The following is a 25499-nucleotide window of genomic DNA, read 5'->3' on the forward strand; positions in this document are numbered from 1 at the left end:
GCCGTATTATTTTCCTGTCGCTGTATTCAATGGTTGAGATGACTGCAGAGACAGATACATTTGCGAGATGGATATTATTTTCAGGAGTTATTACGCTGCGTTGAAGTGAGCTGTCCTGTTTCTGTTCCCGTGGTCAGAGTCAGAACCAGAGACGGTACGGACAGCATGTATGTCCCAACAGGTGACGGTACGTCAGCGGCTGACAGATATAAACATGTCGGGAATTAATGTTGAGGCTTGCTACACGTAAATATCATTGCATTTTATCAGCCGTGAAGAGTAACTATGCCTGTAGTGGACTCGCTTCGAATGACGACCAAAAACGCTTGTCTTTTACTGTGACCATTTATTGTTCAATATGTTGCAGTTTTACAAACAAGAAAGTGAACAACTTGAGTCTGACGGACATGTTGCTTCTCAGTAAGCTAGCAAGAGTAGGCTACACAACAGACAACTTCCGTGTAGCCTACTTCAAAATAAAAGCACTTCCTGTGACGGTTCGCAGTAAAACTAAATTACTGTTAAATAAGGTTGTGTAGGCTACCTTTTCACAAATCAGCTGTAAATCAAGTACTGTAAATAATGTAAATAGTGAGTTTTAATCACACTATAATTGAACATTTCCTTTAGAGTGTTTTAACCTAAACAACATGAATTTCTTATTGAAGTGCTATAAAACATTTTACAACAATGCCATACTTTTGAGTATTTTCATTTTCTCCTACTTCCCTATTATACGTTTTACTTATCTATTTTGTATAGCTTTAGTTACTTTGCATATTTATATTAATTATACAAAATATGAATAATCTATGATGTATTAAAGTGGATAAAGAGGAGACTTTATTGATCCGGTGGTGAAATTCACAAGCTAGCTGCCAAATCAAACTTCCCCTGTTATTTTGGTGAAAGTAACTCAAAAGTAATGCAAAAGTAGTGTAACGCATTACAATTCAGAGACAGTAATATTGTAATATAACTAATTACTCTCAAATGACAGTAACTAGTAATCTATAATGTATTACATTTTGGAAGTAACTTGCCCAACACTGTTTATTAAACTATATCTTAGTTAACACTTTATTTTACAGGTCTGTCATTGCCTAATCATTTTTGTTACTTGGTACTAATTTTGAAATGGAGACAAAGTTCAGAGACAGTTAGTTTAGTTGGTTGTGTGCTTATTTCCAGAGGGATTTCTTTGAAAGAACTACTCCATTTAACCCCAGTCTTGGTTACACTAACATAGCATTTAATTAGAATACACTATTTGGTCATTAACCAGTTGAAAACATTCTGGATATTGCCCATAATAGGTGCCAACACCTTTCTCGGATATCAATTGAAAATGATTAGACTTTACGAACTTGTAACATAAGGGTTTACCAAAGTTTTTCAAATGGATATCTGTTCACTCTGAGATTTAAAATAAGAACAGTAATTCAGATAAACTTTGTGCTGCAAATGTTCAACATGAAAGCTGTGAATACAAGACAGCTCTGTTTCTAAAGGTGCTCTATGTCCTTACATGTCTCTAAATGATAAACTGTCATAAAATGTCATTATAAAAACCTGTGGACTAAGTCAGTTCCCTTATTTATGACAGGCTTTATAAAAGGCTTTTTTTCTATGCTGGACTGGATTTCATATTCACTTCCCTTCCTGCGAAAAGGAAACAGAGCCCTGAATGCCTATTTCTTTTTTTCACGTTGAGCTATGTGCAACTGAAACAGACACTGGGGACTATCAACAGAGCTGAGATGAATGTAAACCTGAAGGATGCAGGACACTTAATCTCACGCTCCTAATGACCATATAAAGCTAGACTTGTCTTGACTGATCTCAAACACGGTAGAGTTGCCAAAAATGCATTTGCACACATACACAACAACTTGTAGGGCTCACTCGTACGCAGTCAAACTCTCCCTAAAGTGGTCACACACAATGTGTGAGTTTAATTGCTTGTTTCTGGAGAAAAATCCCCCTTCTCCTGACTGTTTTGTCTGCACAGGAAACATTAACCTCTTCCTGTATTAGCTGGTCACTCTTACAAGCTTCTCTCTGACTCGTTTTGCCCCAGCAAGCCTGCTGTTAGTCATCAGTGTCAGAGGCTGAGGTTGAAGGAAAGGCCAATGAGACTGTCAACGAGAGGCTCCTTCTGCAGAAATCATGGAGAAATACTTTTTAAGTGAACACATGTTACCAATGATGATGTTTGAGGGTTGGTTTGTGTGTTTTTTATAGTAATAAAGTTGTTGTTTTTTCATCCCACCAGTGTTGTCATAGCCTTGCACATCAGTTAGCCACACAGGAGAGTGGAGGAGAGGGTCCCTGCCCCCACAGCACTTTACAAACCTCTACCTAACAAGAACAATCTGTGTGCAGGCCAGAGAGCTCAGACACTCTCTGGGAAGCTGAAGGGGGAGGAGAACACTGGAGAGGCAGAAGGAGGGATTTGTCCTCATGGTTAAGGGCATCTTTTTTTGCACTATTCAGACAAACCTCCAGCCTGAAATCTGAAACTGCAGAAGTAGCGTGGCTCGCCAAGCATTTGTTACTCTCTGCTGTGCTCTTTCTCTCGCAGTTCACTTTTTCCAGACTGGTTTCACGTATCCTCCATCAGAGGCGATTCCAACAGAGACACTTCTTGTGCTGCAGTGGATGGTGAGTAGAATGTTTTTTCAGAGTTTTTATTTTTTTTATTTTTTTAAATGGTTGTTAGTTTATATGTGAATTTGAAGTGACTGATGTGACAGCATCATGATGCCTTCAGAGCACCATCCAGCCTCAGGAAGTAAGACTATTAAAGTCAGCCACAGACTTGCAAGTGCACAAGAAAGACAACAGTACAACGGCACAAGGCAACAGGCTCTGGGCCGTCACATAGACATTAAAGTGGACCGAGGACAAAATCTAGGTCATAGTACTTTTTTTCCATTTAATTAAAAACAATCTGCTGAGTATAGATTAATTCCATGTATGCATGTGTGTGCATATGACTGCCTTATGTGTATATGTTTATGTGTCTGTAGGCATGTGTGGCCATGTATATTTGGACCAGGGTTGAGTGTGTGATTAATTATGACAAATCCCAGCCTTTTTCCAGATGAGAGAGGAGCCTCATTTGGCCCAGCTTGCACACAGATGTAGCAGAATAGGGATAAAAGTGTGGGAGCTGCTGCCAGTTGACACAGACAGAGGAGAGAGCTGATTGTGATTCAAATAAATAACTAAAGCAGTGTTTAAAGGGTCAGTTCATCCAAATTGGACGAAAAAAAAACAGATTCTCCCATATGCCCGTTGTGGTATCTAGCCATGCAAATAGTTTTGGTTTTATTTGCCCTTTTTTTTTTTTTTTTTTTTTTTTTTTTAGATATCTGTTAGCCAATACCACAAGGGGTAGGAAAATATGCTCTTACTAAACATTTTAACTCTGTACTTTGGGTTTCTGCACCATGTGTGTTCAGTAGACTCATTTCATCTCAATGAGTTGGAAGTTCAAGCTGGAATAAAGCCAATGTGTTTAACTAATGAAGGATGATTTTTTTTGGTTTTTTAGTTAGTGAACTTGCAGAAATGTACAGTATACAATATTGGAGGTTTGATGCAGTTTACATGTATGTTTTTACCAAATGGATCATTGCTTCTCATCATAACTGTGTACTAGGCCCAGTTTGTATTCCATTCGGGTTACAGAGCTAAGCATGTGTTTTGCCAAAACCAGAAGGTCCTTTAAAGTGCCCATATTATGAAAAAATCACTTTTTCTGGGATTTGGGGTGTTCTTTTGTGTCTCTGGTGCTTCCACACACATACAAACTTTGAAAAAAATCCATCCATGCTGTTTAGAGTGAGATACGGTTTCTGAATGTGTCCTGCCTTCAGTCTCTGGGTGAGCTGTTCAAAATCAGCACGGCTTGTGACGTCACAAGCCGAAACGAGCAGGCTAACCGCAACCATTAGCTCGTAGCGTTAGCATGCTAATGCTAGCATGCTAACGCTAGCATGCTACCTCGTTCTCAGTAGCAAAGCACTGCTACAACACACACAAGTTCACCATAATCTACAAAAGAACTACTTACATGTGCGCCCTCATTTAGAAGTCTCCCAGCTAATCCTGCCTTGTAACTGACCGAAGTTGTAGAAACAGCCTTTCTTTTACTGTCTATGGAGCTAGCTAGCTGACATGATCTACATCTGAGCTACTGGGCATGTGCAGTGCAATCAAAGATAGTACAGAAGAAGAAGAAGAAAAGAGGTCTGACTCTGTAGCTAAAACAGAGACCAGCTGAAAAGAGGATCTGCAGCAGTGAGAGAGAGCACTGCAGTACAACAAAAATATGGTGTTTTTTGAAAATTAAACCATGTAAACCTATTCTGGTACAACCTTAAAATACAATTATGAACCTGAAAATGAGCATAATATGGCTGCTTTAAGGGTTTCAGGAAATACCTTTAGAACAGTGGTCTTTTTTGTTTTTTTTTAAAGATCACCAGGTATTTATTTTTCAGAAAAACAGATGCTTAGCTCTGTGACTCAAATGTAATGCAACACATGAGAGGCGCACACTGTCTTCACATATGGCATTGACATTTCAGTTACTGACGTTTACTGTTATTTACAGATCCTGAGGGGAAACCATGCTCCCAATGGCCCTTCGTCTAATTGGTCTGTGTGTGGTCTTCTGCATCAGCAGCAGCTTGGCCACACCACTACCTTTTTACAGTTCTCTAGAAGGAAGTACAGATGAGGAAGAACTCAGTAACTTTACTTCCTCTCTGCCCACCAGCAACCTTTCCTCTGAGTACCAAACCACACCTGTTGGCCCCACCCATGTGGAAACGGACTTTCTGAATCAAGTTGTGGACTTTCTGGAGGAGAACATGCTCCTTATCCTTGTTGCAGGCTCTTTCATCCTTCTGCTCTTCCTTATTATCTGTGGGTCAATTATCATGAGCCGCAGGCGCAAAGTCAATGCCTACTACCCTTCCTCTTACCCCTCAAAAATGTACGTAGACCACAGGGACAAAAATGGAGGTGCTAAACTCTTTAATGAAGTGCCAGAAAAACATGCTCCCGAGCAGGAAAGTGAGCCAGTGGACTCTCACAAGCAGCTCCAGGCAGACATTATGAGGGCTACCAAGAGGCTGCGCACACCAAATAAATGTGTTGATGCTGCAGAGGGAGGTGACCCCAGTCAGAAAGTAGCAGACCACAGTCCTGAGGACAGCTCTCAACCAGATGGCAGAATCCTGGACCAGCAGCTACCAAGTCTCCCTGAGGAAAAGGAGCTGTGTGAGTTTTCTGAAAGTGAAGAAGCAGCAGGAAGCCCTGAGCTAAATCCTCCAGAGCAGCTTCATCCAGAGGAAGCAAATTTACAGGAGCCTTTAACTGGCAGGAGTCTCAGGCCCTCCTCTCTGCACATTCACAATGACTCTGCTACACTTCAGCTGATTGCAGGAGATAAAACTGCCTTCTAATCTATTCTGAACACTGACCTGAATGTATTTCTTTTAACACTTTGAATCCATGAGTGGCAATTTGTCCAGTAGGCTTACAAGAATGTCTACATGTGTATCAAGGGAAAAGAAAGGTTGCTAAATTCCAATCAGTGTTGTTTTTTTTGTAATATTGTAGCAGCCTGTTGCTTTGCTCTGACTGGATATATATTCCATGCCATATTATAAACATCTTTCATAGAGTAACATCATTAACTTCTGGTACAAAACTGATTTCTTTTTATGGGGTGCTTTGTGTTGTTTAAGGACATCTTGCTCAGTGTTTAATTCCTAAAACAATTATCCCAAATACTTTGTCCTGCTGTGCAAAACGCTAAGTATTGACAATGTTTTACAGATAAGTATTTGCATGTTTAAGATTAGTCAATAATAGAAAACCAATGCCTGAGAATAGTTTTGGTTTCAGGATACTTTTATTGCAGACTGTCAAGTAAGCATTACTAAATAATCATAAATTACACTTAAAACCAATGGACCCTTTCATTGTTTCAAGCCACTTTGCTTAATTGCATATCAAAGGTCAGTGCTTAGGGTGTAGATAGACTACAGCTCTTAGCTTTAATTATTATCACCATCACACCTTCTTTCAAACTAAACACTCCCCAAGCACAAAATCTTCAAATTGAACACAATCTCTAAAAATAAGCCTCTTTTTGTACCAACAGTGCTTCCATTGTGCGTTTATGTGACAGGCTAAAAAGGTACAGTACGCAGGTTTAGAGGACCACTGTGACTAATACAGAAATCCTGGTGTTACACTGCTACAGAGGGTTGACAATGGTGTACTGGTCATCAACGTGTTAGGTGTGCCTCATCAATACTGCAGGAAAGTGAGGAGGCTGGACTTCTGCTACTTCTCTTCTTGACAGCAGGAAGCAAACAGTGGCGCCCAGCTCAGAGTGAGGGCTCTGTTTAAATGCTGGCTCTGACTGCCTCCTGCTGGTCGTCCTGTTGCTTGAGGCGATAGTCAGCCAGGGCAGCCTTGATAGCATCCTCTGCAAGCACTGGTGAGAAACAATTTGATATATTAAATATACATACACGTGTGGAGCAGTTTGGAAAGGAATAACATCATTAGACAAATGTACTGAAAACTTACTGGAGCAGTGCAGTTTAACAGGTGGAAGACAGAGCTCTTTGGCAATGTCAGTGTTCCTTATTGTCAAAGCTTCATCCACCTGATAAGAAAAGCACATTGGTCCAGGACCACAAAAACCTTTCCAGTCAAAGATAAGACATGAGCAGAATCAATAAGACTATGAAAAGCAATACATGACGACACACTCCATGGGGCCAGAGAATGAAGTGTCTGTAATGTGTTCACTCACAGATTTGCCCTTCACCCACTCGGTGGCCAAAGAGCTGGAGGCAATAGCAGAGCCGCAGCCAAAAGTTTTAAACCTGGCATCCACAATCTTCCCCTGGTCATCCACCTCAATCTGTCAAAATGAAGGTTTTTAGAGTTTTAGTCAAATGCTAAAAGGGAAAGAACTACCATTCTTAAATTCTTAAAACTTTAACCACTGGATTTAAATAACTGTTCCCACTACTGTTTATGTAATATGCAAAATACAGGGGATATGCTTCCATAAGTACAAGTACTTTAAACTGTGTTAATATATTTTATTCTTAATAGCTATATAAAAAAGGATGTAATCCACCCATGCTTAGTGCCAAACATACCTGGAGCTTCATTACATCTCCACAGGCTGGAGCGCCCACCAGGCCAGTCCCAACATTCTTAGAGTGTTTGTCCAATGTGCCCACATTTCTTGGGTTCTCATAATGATCCACCACCTTCAAAGAGAAAAGAAAGAAAAAAAACAAAAACAAAAAACACATTAAATTGGGTTTTTAGCAAGTTGTTGAGAGTATTCCACAATACTGAAATAAATGATGGAAGAAAAACAACAGTAGCATCCTGGGAGGCTTTTTGTTGAAAAAATCTTGAGTATCACCGTTATACAACTACAAGTTTGCCCCATTACGTAAGACACATTGAAATAAACAGATTAGGACCGGATTTCATTGTCAACTAAATCAACTGCTGCATCCTGCCCTCCTCCCCCTATTTTCTGCTGAGTCACTCTGGCGTAAACAATATCTGACCTTGTATCACAAAATATCCTATAAGGCCTACATTTAATACACAAATTTGATATATGTTTGTGCTTGTTTGTTCTCCAAAATGAGTTATGCACATATTCACAACTAAGTTTTTTGGTCTAGATTGAAATTAGCTTTAAGAAATCTTTTTTATGATCTTACAGCTGTACATCTTCAAAGGATAGACGATACATAACCGTTTTGCCAAATGGGATGTCTTATTTAAAGTACGCCCCAGGCAAAAATAAAGCCCTTCAATAAAAAAGGTATATTCTGTTTTAAATCATTCAAACATTAAGAGAAAACCATTCATGTTTACCAGCATAAACTAAGTTAATTTGAATATATCATTATTGACCATGTGTCTTCATGTTGCAACATACGTCACATCACACAATGACATATCTGAATAGAGCTGTTGTGTAAAGGCTAGTTGAAAGATGCTTCATCCATAAAGTATACAGTTCTTCCACAGGTAGTTATATAACATAACATTTACAGGTCTGTGCTCCTTTACCATACTGACAAAGCGTATTAATCGGATGTGATTCCAAGTATTAAAGCTGGGCAGATTAGTGACGTCTTCAATTTACTGACAAGCTAACATGAAACAAACAAATAATGTTAAAACTAATGTTAGTTACCGTGCTGGCGTTTCATATATTATCTCTTTCTGTCATACTCCCCTTTTTGTGATATACAACTCATGACAGCAGACTGATGTAACATGGTGTTTGTACATGATCCATGTACTGCTCCATCTAATTACCTGAGCCATGTAACCACTGTTAACATACCTACTCACGATGCTCTTATTCATGGCTAATGGTAATATTTGTAAACATTAGCCAAACAGTAGCTAGCACACAGTGACTCGGCCTTCTTTAGTATAGCTATAACAAAGTACGTGTTTTACCTTCTGGTGGTAGCAGCACTGAGTGATGAACTCCGGAGCAGATAACCTCCTGGTCAGGAAAGCCAGAGGACTTAGACACTTGTTTGCAACGGTACTCGCCATGTTGACAGTCAAGGGGAATGGCGCAGTTTAAAAGAGGAAAGCATATTGAAGCCTCACATCCGTACGTCACTCTCAAGGGAGGAGCTAAAACGAATCACATCTGCGCATGTCCAGTTTACCTAACCCTGCATCCAGCATCCAACACCTTTCTCCTCCGTCTCTGTTCTTAGGGACTGTTCGTTATTTAATTAAGGGGCCACCGGAGGAGTTTTGTGGCCTCTAACCTAAAAAGACTTGACCTTCCCCTCGATAGTAATAATTTTCCTATGACCCTCCAAAATGATTTGAAAAAAAGGCATGACCCGCCCCTTGCGTGCAAGTTTGCACTTAGCAAAGAAGTACAGATACCATTTGATACTTACAGCCATGACGTACAGGAGTTAACCTCTGCATTCTCATCTTACACATCCCACTCCTCTGTTATGGTGTGGTGGCCATTTCAGTAGATTTACTCACTAAGATAGTTGTGGAAACACAATAAGCATGGAAACTAAATGCACACTTCATGCATTACTGCATTACTTAAAATACTAAGTTACTCCTCTAGTAAACTAGTATTCACATGAAATAAAACATTGAGAGCATTCAGCAAAGGACAACGGGAAATAACAATTCAACACTGGTTGCTATGGACTCGTCACTAGGCTTCGTCATTGTATATTTTAGCACATAGGTGACACATAGGTAGCACATCCAAAACACATATGTTTATTTTTAAAGCAGATTTTAAATTACACTGTAACAATTTAACAATTCGCCCTTATGAAATCCAGCGGCACGGCTGTTTTGGAACGCAATAGACAGACGCTTAAATTCAACTAAAATGTAACGGTGAACAATCAGTGTTCGACCTACAGTCTGTTGAGATGCCTCTCCAAACTCACCATACAACGTTAAGACACGTTAAGAAAAAAGATCCGTATTTTGCCATAATCCAATGACACTGTAAAAAAGTAATCCACAGCGATCAGTAGATCCACAAACAGAGTCACGGTGTATCCAGCAAGGCTGATACGAGCGTCACATTCACCAGCCAGCTCCAAACAGGTGAACGAGGCCTCTCCACTTCGCCGTTTAAACAAAGTGGAATAAACATATACAAGTCCAAATCTACACAAAACCCGCAATCAATTAGTAAGCTGACATCACATTTATATATATGGCATTTAGGAAACCTTTATTGCAAGGTTGGCACGGCAAGATGTCCAGACTAGTGCAACAGTAACTTTCGTTTTTTGCGTCCTGCTGTATATGAAATCAGATGTATTACCTACCACCATTTAGTTGTTTTGTGTTATTTAAGATATTTATAAAATATCTGGTCATGCCAGACGTAATTATTCCACTCATTTTTTTAAACAATGCAATTACCCGTTTCAGCCACCAGGGGGGGCAGTGCTCCTCCTGCCCCCCCAGCAAACTCCGCGTATGGGGTCAGACCCATCTGATAGGGGGCCGAGACTGAGAGCTACATGAATAAATATGCACCAAACAAGCCACTTTGAAATTTTGCTCTTTTCATGAATAAAAAAGTTGGGTGACCCCCCCGCCCAGACTAAAAAATGTTGGATGACCCTCCCCTCAACAAAAATAAAAAGACATGACTATTTTCCTCCGGTGGTCCATTCCATAAATACCGAACGGTCCCTTACAACATCCGTGGTGAATTTTCATTAACCCAATTTTAAATCATTTTATTTCAAGAAGTGCTGCCACTAACGATACTTTTAATTACTATACTTTGTCTTTCTTGTCTGGTAAAGACTCTAGGCCATGCCATATAAATGTATGCCCTTAATTTGTTAATGATGGTGTTTGTGTAGGCCTAATTGCATGTAATATGAATCAGTGTTCTAGATGTGTTCACATTTCCGTGTAAATTATAGGCCTATTGTACTTTTTAAAATTGTTAAAAAAAAAAAAAAAAAAAAAAACTACTCTTTTTTGACTAGTAGTTTAGGCTATAAAATGTTTTTTGTTTTTTTTTAATTCCGATCGCAACTTTCCTGAGTCCAAGGGGACCTCTTCAAGTGTTTTAAGCGGTAGGCTACACAATTTAAATATTTAGGTAGTAGCCTACAAATATCTTAAATGGTGCTAAGTACAGTGCTCGGTTAGATGTACTGTACGTCACTTTTCACTATTGTAAGGTGCTGCAGCTACAGGTGTGGTTGCGCGCACGATAGCCGGGAACGCTGCTGATGAGCGTCAAGCTGGAGGGTAATGTTATGTGTGTATTATTGTTTGTTTCGTGGTATTGGTTGTATCCTTAAATGTGTTATTCTTTTGTTTTATTAAGGGGGAGTTGGAGCAGAGTGTTAACACCTATGCCACTGTTTTGAGGTAGTTAACGTTGTTAACCTGTATCGCCATCAAAGACAAAATAAAGTTGTGAATTGAATAAAACTCTTGCCTGCTGATGAAATAGTTTTGGTTATTCATCTTTAATTAACCTGCACATGCATTACACGATGTAACTAAGTAGGCTACATTTACTCAAGTAGGCTACAATTTTGAGGTAGGCTACTTGTAATTTACTTTCCATTTTTACTTTCATGGCTGCTATATTCAAGACTTACACATGAAGGCATCAGTCATAATAACAACACAATAACACTGCATACATAATGATATCAGAGTATAAAAGGGGTAATTCTGCATAATGAGTATTTTTACTTCTGATAAGTATATTTCAGTGCTAATAATTCTGCATTTTATATAAGTCAAACTGAGAATGCAGGGCCTTTACTTGCAATTTAGTATGTTGTACATTGTGGTATTTTTAGGATACTTTTACCTAAGGATCTCAATTATTCTTCCACCACCACTAAAATATCATATGAAACAAATTAATCAATCCAACAATCAATCAGACTTTATTTATGTAGCACTTTTCATACATAAAAATGTAGGACAAAGTGTTTCATACAATCCCCCTACTGGTTCTACTGGCTACCTAATCATCTAAAAGACTCCACGTTCTGGTTTTAATATGATGTTATCAAAGATAAAAAAGAGGTACAGTGCTATCATCATTAGTGATAAATATAATCCTAATGTCCTTTCTTAAGTGAATTCTGATGGACAGATTATAATTGTTTATCTTCACAAAGTAACATTTTGGTTTAAAAAGCAAGCAGGACAAGCACAACTGAGACATTGGTAGTTCTACCAAAAGTTATCATGTTACACTTCCAAAATTAATAGGAGTGTGTTTGTACATTTTGAGAATGGTTAACGCTGACTGAATTGAAATTAAAAATTGACTTCTAATTGTGATTTTTATGTATATATTTTGTAATAATGTGGGATTTTCAGAATGATGTTCATGATTTGACATTTTATCTTTCTTACTGCAGATCTATAGTCAAAAAAAGCTAAATCATTCCCTTTGAGTGACAAACAAGGAAGTCACCCTTGACCTATAAGTTTTTGCAAACACTTGCACTTCTGGTAAAATGGTATAGGCACACACACCCCTTGGTTAAGGAATGTGAGCTGGTGGTTTCTTCACTTCGAAGGGTTGTGAAAAGGGGATCTCCTTTGTGATATTGCAACAGTTTACTTAAAAGCTGTTGTAAGACTTGAAATATCCACATAATATTACATTTACATTTATTTATTTCAATTATTTTGACCTCTGTGACTATGTGAACCCACTTAAACAGCTGAAACCCATAAACATAAAATGCGTAAGTGAGAGGAGGTCAGATTCTTATCTGTTCTGTGTAAATTCAGATTTTTTTTTTTCGTCACTAACATTGCCCAGAAAACAGAAGTGAGAAGTTGCATTTGGCAACAAGGGACGAAAGGCACTTTCAAGTTATTTCTTCTCCGTCAAGACATAGCGTGAGTACTTGAGTACATTTTATATAATAAACTAAAATATAGTTTCTTGATAAAATTGTGAACTGTTATAATCATTTATGTTTATCTTTGTTTAAATAAAGACTCTGTGCTACATATTTTAGGAAAAGTAACCAGCATGGCTGTGGATTATGTTGACTATGACGATTACACTGCAGACAATGACACCAAGAATAACAACACCCCAACTGGAATACTGCCTTTCAATAGTTCTCAGTCTTCTTTGAATCATGTTCTAGTGACGGTCAATATCATTATATCTGTTATTGGCCTTGGAGGAAATTCATTAGTGATCTGGATTTGTGGATGGAAAATGAAAAGAACAGTCATCACCACCTGGTACATCAGTCTGGCCATTTCAGACTTTTTGTTCTGTGCCTTCTTGCCCCTGGAAGTGTTCTACATGATCACCTCACACTGGCCTTTTGGACTGTTCTTGTGCAAGCTCACCTCCTCAGCCCTGTTTCTCAACATGTACAGCTGTGTGTTTCTGTTGGTTCTCATCAGCGCTGATCGCTGTTTAATGATTTCATTTCCTGTGTGGTCACATAACCACCGGACAGTGCGAAAAGCATTTGGAGTTGTTGTCTTCATGTGGGTCCTTTCTGCACTCCTAACGTTGCCCTCGCTGATCTTCAGACAAACCACAGTCCACGGCTCAGTCACTCAGTGCCACACCAGTTACGTGAACCATTCCAGACACAAGGCAGTGGTTCTGACTCGATTCGTCTTCGGGTTCCTGATTCCCTTCCTAATGATTGTGTTCTGCAGCTCGGTGCTCTGTGTGAAGCTGAGAAGTTTGACTATCAAGTCAACAAAGCCTTACAAAATCATGGCGGCACTCATCTTGTCATTTTTCTTGTGCTGGGTCCCCTATCATAGCTTTGTTCTTTTAGAGTCAGACTTGACAAATCACAGCCTGGAAGTACTTACAACTGGCCTGAAGGTGGGGGCCACCCTGGCTGCAGCAAACAGCTTCATATCACCAGTTCTCTATGTGTTCATTGGTAATGACTTTAAACAAATCCTAAAGCGGTCTTTGACATCAAGGATTGAGGAGGCAATGGCAGAGGATTTCCGTACAGGTCACTCAAAGTCTAAGTCAATGGAAATGATCTGAAATCAAGTTAAAACTTTTGCCATCAATGACAAGGAGTATTTCACAGTACAGAACATGATTATAGAGCTGGGTGATATTGACAAAATCATATGTCATGGCATGTTTTACCTTAGATGTGTTTTTTATAATGATGATAAAATCTCAATTTTTACACAATATCAAATTTGCATGACACAGTGTTGTTGATCAGCTATGAATTAGCCACTGACATTAATTCTTGTGTCTTTCAACTTAAAAAAAAAATGATATGTATGAGTCTGAATAAATTGCTTGTGTGTTGTTATGTTTGCATATCAGTTTGCTTCAAATTGCCCCTTGCAGGACGAATAAAGTATTTTGAATTGTATTAAATTAATAATTAACGATATATTATAATTTGGTTGAGCTGACTGTAAATGTTTGTGGAGCTTTTTTGTTCCAGCAATACCTTCTTACTCCCTGATGCTACAGTACTGACATTATTAGAAAAAAAGAAAAAATAGGAAGAGTGGATAGAGGATACAAGACCATTAAGAGCAATAATTTGTTCAGACTCAAGCTCATCACACTCATTCAGATCAGAGATTTTGATAGAAGTAGCCTACAACAAACATCAATATTATTATGGATACTGGCGCATATTGGTATCAAAGTTATTGAAATGGCAGATAAGGTTGCAAAAGAGGCTACAAAAATAATTACATTGTTAGTTATTATTAAACAGAGATGGAAGGAAAGGTGACAAAAGCAATGGGAGGAAAAGAGGAAAGGACGATAGTTTTACAGAGTAAAAAGGAAAAGTGGGAGAAATAAGGTGTTCAGGAAGGAACAGGAGAGATGAAACAACATCGAGACCTATTTGGACACACTGGACTAAACAGTACACTATTTAAAATAGGTAAAAACAATAGATGTGATTACTGTGGGCAAGAAGAAACAGTAGAACATGTTATACAACATATATAATTATACTGTCAGAAATATAAGGAAGAAAGAAGGCATTTATTTCAAACACTCACAAAGATACCAGTTGGTGGCGGTAAAGCACCAATGCATCGTTGTTCGTCAGCCAAGAAGAAGAAACTGACTCGTAGCCACGCCCCCTGCCCTCTTTTACTGTCTATGGGCTGCCCCCAGGATCGGTTAGCGTACGTAGCGCTACGGATGTGTGATGCAACCAGATGTCAGGATTTTTCTCAACTTCTCGCAACAAGTTTTGTTTTTTAGTTAGAAAATCACATTTAGAACCAAACTTTGGACACCGCTGCTGTATCTGTCGTTCGTTGCTTTGTCAGACGGTAAAACTGTCTGTTTTCTTCGTCGCTTGCTAACGATAGCAACTACTTAACGACACTAGATGGGAGCTCACGTTAGCTAGCAGTCGGTCGAGTTGTTTATATTAAGCTCAGTCTCTCGTCTTCTCCTCTTTGCTAGCTACAAACCGTCATCTACTGGGTCCCCCTATGTACTTATTTTGAAACACTGTGTGCCAGCAGAGTAATTCCACCTGTACCCTCTTGCTGAGCGGATTTATCTGTAAATGGCCACCGCTGCCCCCCCTCCAGCTCCTGGCTCTACTGCGGCCACTGAAAACCCAAGTCCCGGATCCAGCAGCTCGACAGCGGCCGACAGTGGCAACCAGGACAGCACTTTCGAGTGTAATATATGCCTTGACACCGCCAAGGATGCAGTGATCAGCCTGTGTGGACACCTTTTCTGGTAAGAACTAGCTAAGTTAACGTTAGTGCCTGTGACACGTTTACAGTTTTGCATTATAACCCACCTCAGCCAAGGTATCACGGCCAGATTCAGGTAACTCGTCTTACTTTTCATTAGCCTGACATGGTCATACCTGACATGGTCATACTCAGATTCTAGTCAGACCTCGAATGTTGTGGGTGGGGCAAAGTTCGGCTGGCATCAAGGCTAACTTTTCATATTATTGAACAAGAGATGGACTGGCCAATATCCGTTTTGAAAGTCAACATTTTGTAACTAACAACTATCATCAGTTGTTGCTGACATCTGGTCATGTGCAGTAATGGTGTAAAAGAGTGTTGATCCAAAAGGCATTTCTGTAAAGCAGAACATGTTGTGCACTTAATTTAAGAGATTTACAAAAACAAGAGCATAACAATATTGTTTGACATTTGCTTCAGAAAACAAACAAGTGCTTTTCTAGAATAAAACAGTGTTATGACTTAAAATAAATAGCATGATTTAAAAATAAAAACTTGCCAGCCTCTGTAGCCAGGTCCACCCCTTCACATATACCCCTAGCCAACTTCTGTCCATTAGGACAGGTTAGCATTTGGTCTATCAGCCATTTTAGTTATTTATTTTCAAAGATAAGTTAAATCCCAAAACAGAAAGCCATTTTCTTCTGTTTTCTTCTTTAGTAGATGAGCTCACCCTCAACTTTCACTTGTGAAGTGATTGTTTTTATTTGGATGTCATTTTTTTCAGTAAATGTTGCATATTTTGTTCTGGGAAGCCTATCATGTTTTACTAATTAAACTCCTTCCCTGTCAACTCTCATTTTCCTTTGCACCTCCTCCTGACCAGTTGGCCTTGCTTGCATCAGGTAAGCTGAACCTCTTTGTTTTCTCCTTTTTCACTATTTTCAAATGCCAAAGACAATGCATTATTGATGGTATATAACTGATGCAGAAAGTCAGGTCCTTAGAATCTTTGTCTTTATGCAGTGGTTGGAGACCAGACCCAACAGACAAGTGTGTCCAGTGTGTAAAGCGGGCATCAGCCGAGACAAAGTAATCCCCTTATATGGACGGGGAAGCACTGGTCAACAAGACCCCAGGTTGGTACTTTTGTGTTACAGCTCAGGCTGACTCTTAATGAATTAACACAATATATAACTTCTAAACCGTTATAAAGGTATAAACTGTGCAAATCAGTGTAATCATGGCTTTTACAAAATGTGATTTTGTTTTATAGAGAAAGAACACCCCCTCGACCACAAGGGCAGAGGCCTGAGCCAGAAAACCGTGGTGTAAGTACTTTGTAGAAGTATACTTGCATTGTAATAAAAAATATATAGGGTTGCATTATTTGTTGCCAGATCAATACTTTCTTGATTCCAAACATGTTGGACAGCTTTTTCAGTGTCAGCTGCTGAGTAACATGCATTTATGATGAAACCATTACATAGGATGTAGGTTCGGTAGTGTAAACCTGTGTTTTATCCATTAACAAAAGAACATTTCCCACTGGGATCTATTAGCTGCTAAGCGCTGAGGTGTAGAGACGTCTCTTGAGAATGATCATAAATTGTACTGGCTGTTGCGTCACATCTCACTTACTGTATGTTAAACTGTACCTCAGATATTTTGAATATATGGCTAGACATTAAGAGAATCCACACACGTCTTCATGTTAATTATGAAATATGTTTCACAGGGCTTTCAAGGGTTTGGCTTTGGAGATGGAGGTTTCCAAATGTCATTTGGAATCGGTGCCTTTCCATTTGGTATTTTTGCTACAGCATTTAACATCAATGATGGCAGACCTCCTCCAGGTATTTATGTTTTACACACTTTACCATGACAACTCTGTCTTTTATCAACAACATATCAAATAACCTCTGTTAAACAATTTCCCAAACAGCAGCCCCTGGGACACCACAGCACATGGATGAACAGTTTCTGTCTCGACTCTTCCTGTTTGTCGCTCTGGTGATTATGTTTTGGCTGCTGATTGCATAAATGCATGGAAAGACAACATCTTGGGCTAACTCAAAAGATCTGACAGAGATGCGACATTGTGGCACATCATGAGAGTTTGCACCAGTGTGATTCTGCCGCCTTTCTGGTTACTTTTGTCTCCTTGACACAAAGCGATGTGAGATTTGAATTAGGCAGGTTTTTCTAAAATCAGGATACAGTATCTGTGTTAACCCCAGGATAAAAAAACATTAAATGTGAAGCACATAACTTTGGTTGCCTAATGTTTTAACTCATTAACACACTTGTTCTGCATCAGCTAACAACTTCAGACTTCATGCCGCTTAACACAACATGTCTGTCTCTGTAGTTTTTTTTTTTTAAATCAGTCACATGTTCATGTGAGAGAAAGTGGAAGAGATCATTCCCGGTGCTCTTTTTTTGTATTGAGTATTGTTTTGGTACTATTACTGTATTTAAAGATAACTCTGCTAAACAGAATAAGACCACCAGTACTCTGTGCTCATTAACTTTTCCATTCATACTTCCAATCTGCTGTATATGGTCATTTCAGCCTATATTTGATCCGTGTAAACATTTAAGGATAGCTTTTATTGACAATTAACTAATTGACTGGTCATAGCAGGAAAAGCGCAGGTGTTATTATAACATTAACAATGGCTGTGTTCTACTTGAGTGTCCCAGTAAGCCATGACAGTGCAATCATTAATTGTATTATTTACACCTGTGCTAAGAATGTTTTTGTTTTTAATCCAGCTGTACCTGATCTTACAAATCATTCTTCTCATTGGCAAAAAATGATCAAAATACACGTTTTGCGGAATCAAAACAATGTTAGACATTGTCTCTTTATTTTAGATGTGATTAAAAAGATATGTTGATGCATGTAAGCAGTTCAAATATTAATTTATGAAAGTGTTCCTCTTTAAAATGCCTTTTTTGCTTTGTCACTGTAATTAAATGTAAAATACTGTAGATTACATAATTATTACTGAAATGAAGATGGTTACTGGTTGAACCTAAAACCAGCCATCTAAATGTGAATTCACTCTATGACAGTAAAGCTATGTAAATAAAGATGTTAATCATAGTTTGTTTGTTTTCCTATTAATGTGTAAATCTGTTAGGGCTTCATTCTTTCATAAGCCTTACTCATCTAATAAACATGCAAATCAAGAAACACCAAAAAAATTCAACAACTTGCTCAATAGTTGTATGTTTAGTTATTCCTCAATGTTAATTATTTCACATTAAAAAAGGATGTACTTCAGACTCAACCACTTTGTGCTGTAAAAAAGAAAAATATTTTGTGGAAGAGGTTTTTAGGAAGCAGAATAAAGTATAAAAATAGTCAGTTTGGCCTAGTCCTGTGTTGCTGGCTCTGGTTCCGGCTGTTTCTCTTGAGATCCTGGCTGTGCAACGTTGAACTCTGCTTCATACATAACCTGCTGGATCTTTATTTTTGTCTCGCACCTCTTCTGTGGAGCAAGTCGCTTCAGAGCGGGGACAAAGCTCAGAAGAAACAGTTCATCCTCATCACGTGGCCTGTTGGGAAATGGGGTGCCATTGTCTTTGACCAGCCACTTTGTAGGGGATGGTGTACTTTGAGAAGACGACAGTGAAAGTGACTCTTGCATCAGGCGCCGTTTCCGTCCAGTTTTGCCGATGGGGGTGATCTGTGGGCTCGATGGCATCTTAGCCAGAACAGCCAGCTGGGCCAGCTGTGCATCTTGAGACATTGAAGGATACTGGGATACAAACGCTACCTGGGACTTGAGGTCAGGTTGACTCACAGGGACCTTCATGACGGACTGCTTGGTCTTGACTGCCTCAGACAATGTGGTTTCTGCCTCGGCACTGCCAGATTCGTTGTCAGGATTGTCGTGATCATCGTCATTGCTGCCGCAGATATCTGCCTCGCCACTTCTTGATCCAGTGAAGGGTGCGATAAAGTTCATAAGTTGTCTATATTTCCATCTACTTTGCACAATCTCTCCTTGCTTCTTGCTTTTGATCTCCATTCGGACTTCCTTCAAGTACCTGTCTCTCATGTTTTTCCATTTTCTTTTACACTCCTCAGCTGGAAAAGTAAAATAAGTAAGGAGCATGACATCTCATAAAAAGTTGATGCACAGGAATGAGAAAATAATATTGACAACAATGAGGCAGTCAGCCACCAAAACTGCATACGAGAAGAAATTTGACCACATGGTTTAAAAACTAGAATTAAAATATATTTTCCATAAAATAGCATTCACTAAAATTTTGTGCAGATAAGTAGTCTGCTGCACAGATGTTCGCTGGGTACAGACAATTGGCTTGTGAGAAGAAACATGCTCTTCTCCCCTCACCCGTCAAATATTAATATTTGACGATGGTCAGTAGTAGTGGTCTTCAGATTTGGTTTTTGGCTTAAAAAGTACTGCTGGGTTAACAAAACTCTCAGGGATATAATACAGCAGGAATGGTTCAAATAACAGCTGTACCTTTTACATAGCTTTTGGTCTATATTAATAAATTGACTACTGTACATAAGTAGACAAATGAATGCAATAGCACTTCAAGTGTTCCTCTGTGAAGTGTATCATTTATTTTTGAGGCAGTCAGAGAGGTGTTGATTATGACTGCAACTAATGATTATTGTCATTATTTAACTGCCAATTCTCTTAATTGTTTTGTCTATAAATGTCAGCAAAGAGCAAACAAGTTTCCATTACATTCCTGATGTCCAAGATGGCATATTTAGATTGCTTGTTTTGATCCAAAACCCAAGCATATTCAATGTACTAGACAAAAAGACAAACAAAAGCAGCAAATTATCATTCTGAACCAAGAAATGTTTTGTATTTTGCCTTGAAAATGACTGAAATTATTATCTGATTATCATAATTGCTGTCAATAATCATCTTCTGTCAATCGATCAATCAACTACTCCTTTCAGCTCTAGTGCCGATTATACTCTGGTATTTGGCTTTAGACGGAACAATACACGCAGTGGCTACTATTAACACCTCTTGGAAAGGTTTACAAAAAACTTTAACATTATAATCTTCCTAAAGGCCTAAATAGACCTTTTTCACAGCAGACATGTTGACATGTCATAGTAGGAAAAGCATAGGTGTACTCAAAACCATTAATGATGGCTGCATTCCACTTAGGAGAGGCCCTGGTATTGTGCATGCTGACTCACTGAAATAGCTTACTGGGACACTTGTTGGAATTGAGCCATCGTTAAGGTTATCAATTTCAGCTGTGCTTTTCCTACTATGACAAAATGTCTGCTGTGAAAAAGATCCATTGGCCTAAATTGTATAGGTGGGCCAGGGATGTTTAATGCATGTAGGCCTATATAATGGACAAAACACTACTTTATCCAAGTAAAAAAAAAAAGAAGTTAACTAGGCTTTAATTATAAGTCTTTATAAAGTTTCACAAAGAGGCTAACGTTACACACAATTGTCTTATTTTTTTTTGGTCTTGTCATGCAGTCTCTGGAGGTCAGTTTTAGTTCATCTCTGTTACATGCCGCCCCATCATTGGCCATGCCTCCGTGCACCTGATTATATTTCCGGTTGGGGGCCTCTGTCCCCTGGCTCTGGCATGTTGTCATATATCCAACATACCGTAAAGGTGGTGGAGCTGCCGCCGACGCTTCCACGAGACTTCAACAAGCTTTCAGTTTATTTGAAGCTCGCGGCGTTAACGAGCGAGACGAAAAAAGCACGCGGCTCGGTAAATACAGCGACGCTGCATGCTTCCTCCTCCAAGAGCCGTGTTGGACGCGCGTCTGGCGGCGCAGTGGCAGAACACCGGACCGTGCCGTTCGGTGCAGCGCGGCCTACAGCATGCGAGCTGCGGCTGCTACCGCTAGCACGGTGCGCGCGACTGCATCGACACCATCGGCTGTACTCGCGTGGATAAAAAAAATAAAATAAAAAGCATACCTGCAAGACATTTGTGAAATCACTCTGTCTCCCAGAAACACCTACTGCTCTCTAATGGCTGTATTTAGTCGTTCAAGATAACATAGGCTAAGGAAATAATAACTGTCAGTAAAGTTGTGTTAAACAAAAAAACTATCAAATACTCACATGGGAGACCCAGCACGGTACTAATGCTTCTCCAAGCATTTATCCGACTTTCCGTGCAGCGGTAATTAGGCAAAGTGACATTGTACAGCTCTGGGTGATTAAATACAGCCAATATTAACTTATCGTCCATTTTGCCCCAGTGTTGTGTGTCTCTGCGCGGACGCGGAAGCGGCACAGTCTTCTCCCGCCTTTTCCGCCCAGCTGCTGCCCCAACGCGAGTTATCGCGAGTGGCGAGCTGCCTGCCGCGCTGTGTCGCTCTGCTGTTCAACGGTGGGCATTGTAGTCTTTTGTCACAGGGGGGCGCACGACTCTGCACTGGCCTACATTACTGCCCTTTGTTATTATATCCAGACAGGGGTAATTTCAGCTTTTGCAGGCAGCTCCCCGAGGTCCCAACATAAGTCACCATGATTAGCCCTTAGGTCACTGTCATCGTGGTCTCTTCTGAAAGGGAACTGTTTGTAGTTTTAAAGAAAGTTGGTATATACCTAAGTGATACTGATCCTAATTTACAGAGGCACAAACACGTAAACAATGGTTATAAAAAATAACGAAAGCAAGTTTAAAAGAAAGACAATCCACTAGATTTTTTCATAGCATTTTTCCTTTTACAATTCTCTGCTGTACACTTTTACAACCTGTTGTTGCACCTTTTGTGCTTTGAAGTGATGTAGCTATAGTTTGTAATTGTGTGAGAATTCCACCGGATGCAAATTAAGATGATTATGAAAATGTATTTTAATGCATTTAAAGAAGAAAACAAATTACAAAAATAGTTATACGTTATACGTTCTGGTTCTTCAAGAACCACCATGTGTAATATTTTTCAGAAATGTAGGCTACTGTCTTGCAGCTTCACATCACGATAAGGCAGAGTAGCAATTACAATTTGTTATAATACAATTATATACAATTTGTCACTAGTATTGTCCAACATGTCACTTCAGGTTGTGTATTTGTAGGGTAATAGGGGGCCTGTAAAATTGCATGGTGTTGAATAGAACCATATCTGATGCACCACAAATAAAGTTATTAGAAACATTGAGTTTGACTGTTGATTACAGATGAAAATCACGTTGAGAGCTGTCCAAGCAGCTCCTTACAAATCTATAGAAAAACTGTATCAGCCACGTGGGCGGTGGTGGCTTTTCGTTACTTTACCTCTTGTACCAAATATTGCTCTTACAACAACAAAATAAACCTTTATCATTCTAATCCCCAGTAATGAATTTTGAACTGTTTGAACCAATGTGGATGTGGTACAATTACTTCTATTGAGAACCATAATAACTGCTAGATAGCGATCTCACATGCTCCGCAAACTATACATCAACAATCTGGACGCTATTAAACCCAAGTGAAAAGGATGGGATGGTGTTTATTGTTATCTGTTTTCAAAAGCCCTTATAAGAGGAGCTTAAGACAGATTGTGGAAATCCATTAATTCTCTGGAAAAAAGGGTGTATTGCCTTGTATGAAATCACAGGATTTGTTGAGGGGATGAATTTAACCTGTAATAGCTTTACCTTGGCTGTGCACATTGTCAGAGAAGTGAGACTGAAAGACTGCACCACACAGATAAGACACATGATGCATTATTGCGAATACAAACTACATTGAGGAGGGACCCCTTTTCTGAATTTACTATCATTTGTGTTTATCTGTATTGAGTAATATGTACAAATCTATTAGTCTCCCCACACATGTCACTAGCAACTTGAGTCATTCATTCAACTGCCTACTGTGCTGTGTAATTAGTATGCATTGTTGTTAGTGCAGCCTCAACTTGTGTCATTTACTGAACATATTTGCACAAGATCATTGTTAAAGCTTAAATAGGAAAGTGACATTATGAAGTAAATGTAAGAGCTAATCCTCAAATTCAGCATAACACAAGTCTCTGGCCACACCAAAAGAAACGTTCATCTTTAAATCCAGGTTTCTAATACCAAGCAATCCCCTTTTCTCTAAAACCTTAACAATAAGGATCTTAGGAGCTCGCCACTTCTCATTTTATGCAGTGAAATCTGATTTCTTTTGGAGAAAGGAATAAGGCAAGATTAACTGAAACTGCCGTCCTCCCTAACCTCTTCACAAAACTGCTCAGATTAGCTAGGAATTAAGTTTCAACCGTTTTATGTGTCTGGTCCACAGGGGGATTATAGTTTTACTATTTTTTTTTTTTGCCTCCCAATTTCACTATAAGGGCCTGACATGCTGTTGTAGAGAGAGAAGCAGAAGAGCAGCTGAGCCTGAACTGTCGAAAAGCGTGTCAATACTCTGCGATCATCACTGCATGTGTTTTATGGGAATTTCTTTGGAGATGGATGGACTGATCCACATGGAGAGACAAAAGTTGCCTTTCACTATTGAAAACATACTGAGCAAATATCCAAACAGCAATGGAGACAGAAAATCATGTGGAACATGTAGCACTGGAGTAAAAGAGAAGGCAGTGAGTCCTGTCGGAGGCCATGCAGAGGCTGTGCATCATGCCTGCCTGTGCTGCTGCTACTGCTCCCACTGTGGAGACATATACCAGACTGATTTCATTAATGAAGGTAAGACCAAACCCATTCTCTTTATGAAAAGAGTCACAGCTGTTGACACGTTTGAAAGTGGTTTTGACTTCAGTAATGCTTACTTTGCTCCCTAACCTTCAGATCTCCTTCCTGCAGCCTATCAGTACGGATGGCCCCCAGCGATGCTCACAGACGCATGCAGGCTGGGAGAAGCTCACAAGGAGGAGCAGTCACCCGGTCAGGTGCAGAGGCGAACCAGACGTCACCGCACTATTTTCACAGAGGAGCAGCTGGACGCACTAGAGGAACTGTTCCTGCAGAACCAGTATCCAGATGTGACCACAAGGGAGAAACTAGCACAGCACACTCATTTAAGGGAAGAAAGAGTAGAGGTAAGACTTTCACATTCAGCCTTTCAACAAATAATGGTCCTGTTGTTACAGTGATACGGAGTTAGATAAGTTTCAAACTGCTACAACTGAGTGATTCATTATGTCAGCAATGGCAGATGGACCATGACTAAAGATGAGTGCATGTTTAAATACTTAATTTGAGCACTGATATGATAGCACTGGATTTCATAAGCTCTGATCAATTTGTCATATTTTAATTATATGCCTGCCTGTGTTGGTAATGATGTACAATGATTTTGTTCATTTAAATGTCAATACACAATGTTCTAAATAACATAAGTGCAGTCTGTCATGAAACAGTGAAACGACAACTAAACAACACAACTTTTTATTTGCCGGCAGGTTTGGTTTAAAAACCGAAGAGCAAAGTGGAGGCGTCAGAAAAGACTATCATTTGGTATGGGAAACACAGAAAACTAAATTTATAAGGATATTTATGGACCATAACATTGAAAAGGAGAGAGTTGTGTATGAGTGTGAGCTTGAGTTACATAAACACAAGGATTTTTTTATTGCTATTGTTATCAAATATAATAGCCAGACAAAAGTGTTATTTTTCATATAAGAGACAAACTTTTTTTGTGTCAGTCAAATCATGTGACAGTTGTGTAGCCTATTTGTGAATCTGATTGGTTGAGCGCATGATGGAAGGACTTGCAGTATATGCTGATACTAAATCTTGAATCTGTAAATGGGTTGTTATAGGTTGCACTGGTTGTGAGTGTCAAGTGTCCTTGAGAATAAATAAAGTTCTTTTACGAGAGATAGGAAATTCATTTTTTAATACAAACCACAACACATCCAATTTAAAGCACCAAACCAATTTGAAAGCTGACATGCAGTGAGCATGTCCGAATACAATTTAATTATTTCAGTGTATTTAAACATCTTCTAGCTCAAAAACTTGTCTATAGTGTGTAGGAAAATAAGGTGAACATTGTCCAGGCTCTTCAGCAACTTTTATCACACATACTGTATCAGTAAGTCAATTTAAACCAATGATTGACAGCCTGGGAGCTCAGGAGGTTATTAGTGGGGTCACAAGTATTTATTTTATCGTTATTCTGTTCAATAAAATAAATCACAGATTCCTTTACAAACGATAATATCAGTATTGCATTCTTACACAAGTAGATCTGGCATAAACACAGAAACATTTTCT

The 25499-nt window shown here is 39.1% G+C and overlaps 6 protein-coding genes across 7 annotated transcripts; 4 read left to right on the forward strand and 2 right to left on the reverse strand.

The window, feature by feature from the left end:
- Positions 1–1058: 1058 nt before the first annotated feature.
- tmem119b (transmembrane protein 119b) lies at positions 1059–6204 on the forward strand. Its single transcript, XM_031277926.2, has 2 exons — positions 1059–2664; positions 4625–6204. The coding sequence occupies exon 2, from the start codon at positions 4641–4643 to the stop codon at positions 5478–5480; it is 840 nt and encodes a 279-aa protein (XP_031133786.1). The 5' UTR covers positions 1059–2664; positions 4625–4640; the 3' UTR covers positions 5481–6204.
- Positions 5914–8754, reverse strand: iscub (iron-sulfur cluster assembly enzyme b). The gene is made up of 5 exons (XM_036008520.1): positions 8542–8754; positions 7203–7316; positions 6848–6958; positions 6619–6697; positions 5914–6523 (listed from the first exon to the last, which is right to left on the reverse strand). Exons 1-5 carry the CDS (start codon positions 8641–8643, stop codon positions 6432–6434), a joined length of 498 nt encoding a protein of 165 aa, XP_035864413.1. The 5' UTR covers positions 8644–8754; the 3' UTR covers positions 5914–6431.
- A 3468-nt stretch (positions 8755–12222) lies between these two features.
- LOC116035026 (chemokine-like receptor 1) lies at positions 12223–14024 on the forward strand. Its single transcript, XM_031277917.2, has 2 exons — positions 12223–12492; positions 12615–14024. The coding sequence occupies exon 2, from the start codon at positions 12629–12631 to the stop codon at positions 13628–13630; it is 1002 nt and encodes a 333-aa protein (XP_031133777.1). The 5' UTR covers positions 12223–12492; positions 12615–12628; the 3' UTR covers positions 13631–14024.
- A 709-nt stretch (positions 14025–14733) lies between these two features.
- On the forward strand, positions 14734–18400 carry rnf185 (ring finger protein 185). The gene is made up of 6 exons (XM_031277920.2): positions 14734–15328; positions 16175–16193; positions 16315–16427; positions 16565–16619; positions 17027–17144; positions 17234–18400. Exons 1-6 carry the CDS (start codon positions 15150–15152, stop codon positions 17329–17331), a joined length of 582 nt encoding a protein of 193 aa, XP_031133780.1. The 5' UTR covers positions 14734–15149; the 3' UTR covers positions 17332–18400.
- On the reverse strand, positions 18129–21721 carry LOC116035027. 2 transcript variants are annotated; one of them, XM_031277919.2, is made up of 2 exons: positions 21402–21721; positions 18129–19390 (listed from the first exon to the last, which is right to left on the reverse strand). In XM_031277919.2, exons 1-2 carry the CDS (start codon positions 21529–21531, stop codon positions 18672–18674), a joined length of 849 nt encoding a protein of 282 aa, XP_031133779.1. In that variant the 5' UTR covers positions 21532–21721; the 3' UTR covers positions 18129–18671. The 2 variants fall into 2 exon arrangements, with proteins under 2 accessions (XP_031133779.1, XP_035864487.1); XM_036008594.1 differs by lacking the exon at positions 21402–21721 and adding an exon at positions 20934–21377.
- Positions 21722–24071: 2350 nt separating this feature from the next.
- LOC116035175 (homeobox protein goosecoid-2) lies at positions 24072–25105 on the forward strand. Its single transcript, XM_031278158.2, has 2 exons — positions 24072–24316; positions 24680–25105. Exons 1-2 carry the CDS (start codon positions 24107–24109, stop codon positions 24755–24757), a joined length of 288 nt encoding a protein of 95 aa, XP_031134018.1. The 5' UTR covers positions 24072–24106; the 3' UTR covers positions 24758–25105.
- The last annotated feature ends 394 nt before the right edge of the window (positions 25106–25499 follow it).

The sequence above is a fragment of the Sander lucioperca genome, chromosome 1 (assembly GCF_008315115.2).
Source record: "Sander lucioperca isolate FBNREF2018 chromosome 1, SLUC_FBN_1.2, whole genome shotgun sequence".
NCBI classification, from domain to species: Eukaryota; Metazoa; Chordata; class Actinopteri; order Perciformes; family Percidae; genus Sander; species Sander lucioperca.

Excerpts from the sequence above, each read along its gene's own strand:
- LOC116035027 (XM_031277919.2), bottom strand. The coding sequence starts at position 21,531 with ATGGACGATAAGTTAATATTGGCTGTATTTAATCACCCAGAGCTGTAC. Across the intron at positions 19,391-21,401 it reads TACCGTGCTGGGTCTCCCAT|CTGAGGAGTGTAAAAGAAAA; the intron begins GTGAGTATTTGA and ends TTACTTTTCCAG.
- LOC116035026 (XM_031277917.2), top strand. The coding sequence starts at position 12,629 with ATGGCTGTGGATTATGTTGACTATGACGATTACACTGCAGACAATGAC.
- iscub (XM_036008520.1), bottom strand. The coding sequence starts at position 8,643 with ATGGCGAGTACCGTTGCAAACAAGTGTCTAAGTCCTCTGGCTTTCCTG. Across the intron at positions 6,959-7,202 it reads GAGATGTAATGAAGCTCCAG|ATTGAGGTGGATGACCAGGG; the intron begins GTATGTTTGGCA and ends TCATTTTGACAG. Across the intron at positions 6,698-6,847 it reads AGTGGGTGAAGGGCAAATCT|GTGGATGAAGCTTTGACAAT; the intron begins GTGAGTGAACAC and ends TTTTCTTATCAG.
- rnf185 (XM_031277920.2), top strand. The coding sequence starts at position 15,150 with ATGGCCACCGCTGCCCCCCCTCCAGCTCCTGGCTCTACTGCGGCCACT. Across the intron at positions 16,620-17,026 it reads CTGAGCCAGAAAACCGTGGT|GGCTTTCAAGGGTTTGGCTT; the intron begins GTAAGTACTTTG and ends TATGTTTCACAG. Across the intron at positions 17,145-17,233 it reads TGATGGCAGACCTCCTCCAG|CAGCCCCTGGGACACCACAG; the intron begins GTATTTATGTTT and ends TTTCCCAAACAG.
- tmem119b (XM_031277926.2), top strand. The coding sequence starts at position 4,641 with ATGCTCCCAATGGCCCTTCGTCTAATTGGTCTGTGTGTGGTCTTCTGC.
- LOC116035175 (XM_031278158.2), top strand. The coding sequence starts at position 24,107 with ATGCTCACAGACGCATGCAGGCTGGGAGAAGCTCACAAGGAGGAGCAG. Across the intron at positions 24,317-24,679 it reads TAAGGGAAGAAAGAGTAGAG|GTTTGGTTTAAAAACCGAAG; the intron begins GTAAGACTTTCA and ends ATTTGCCGGCAG.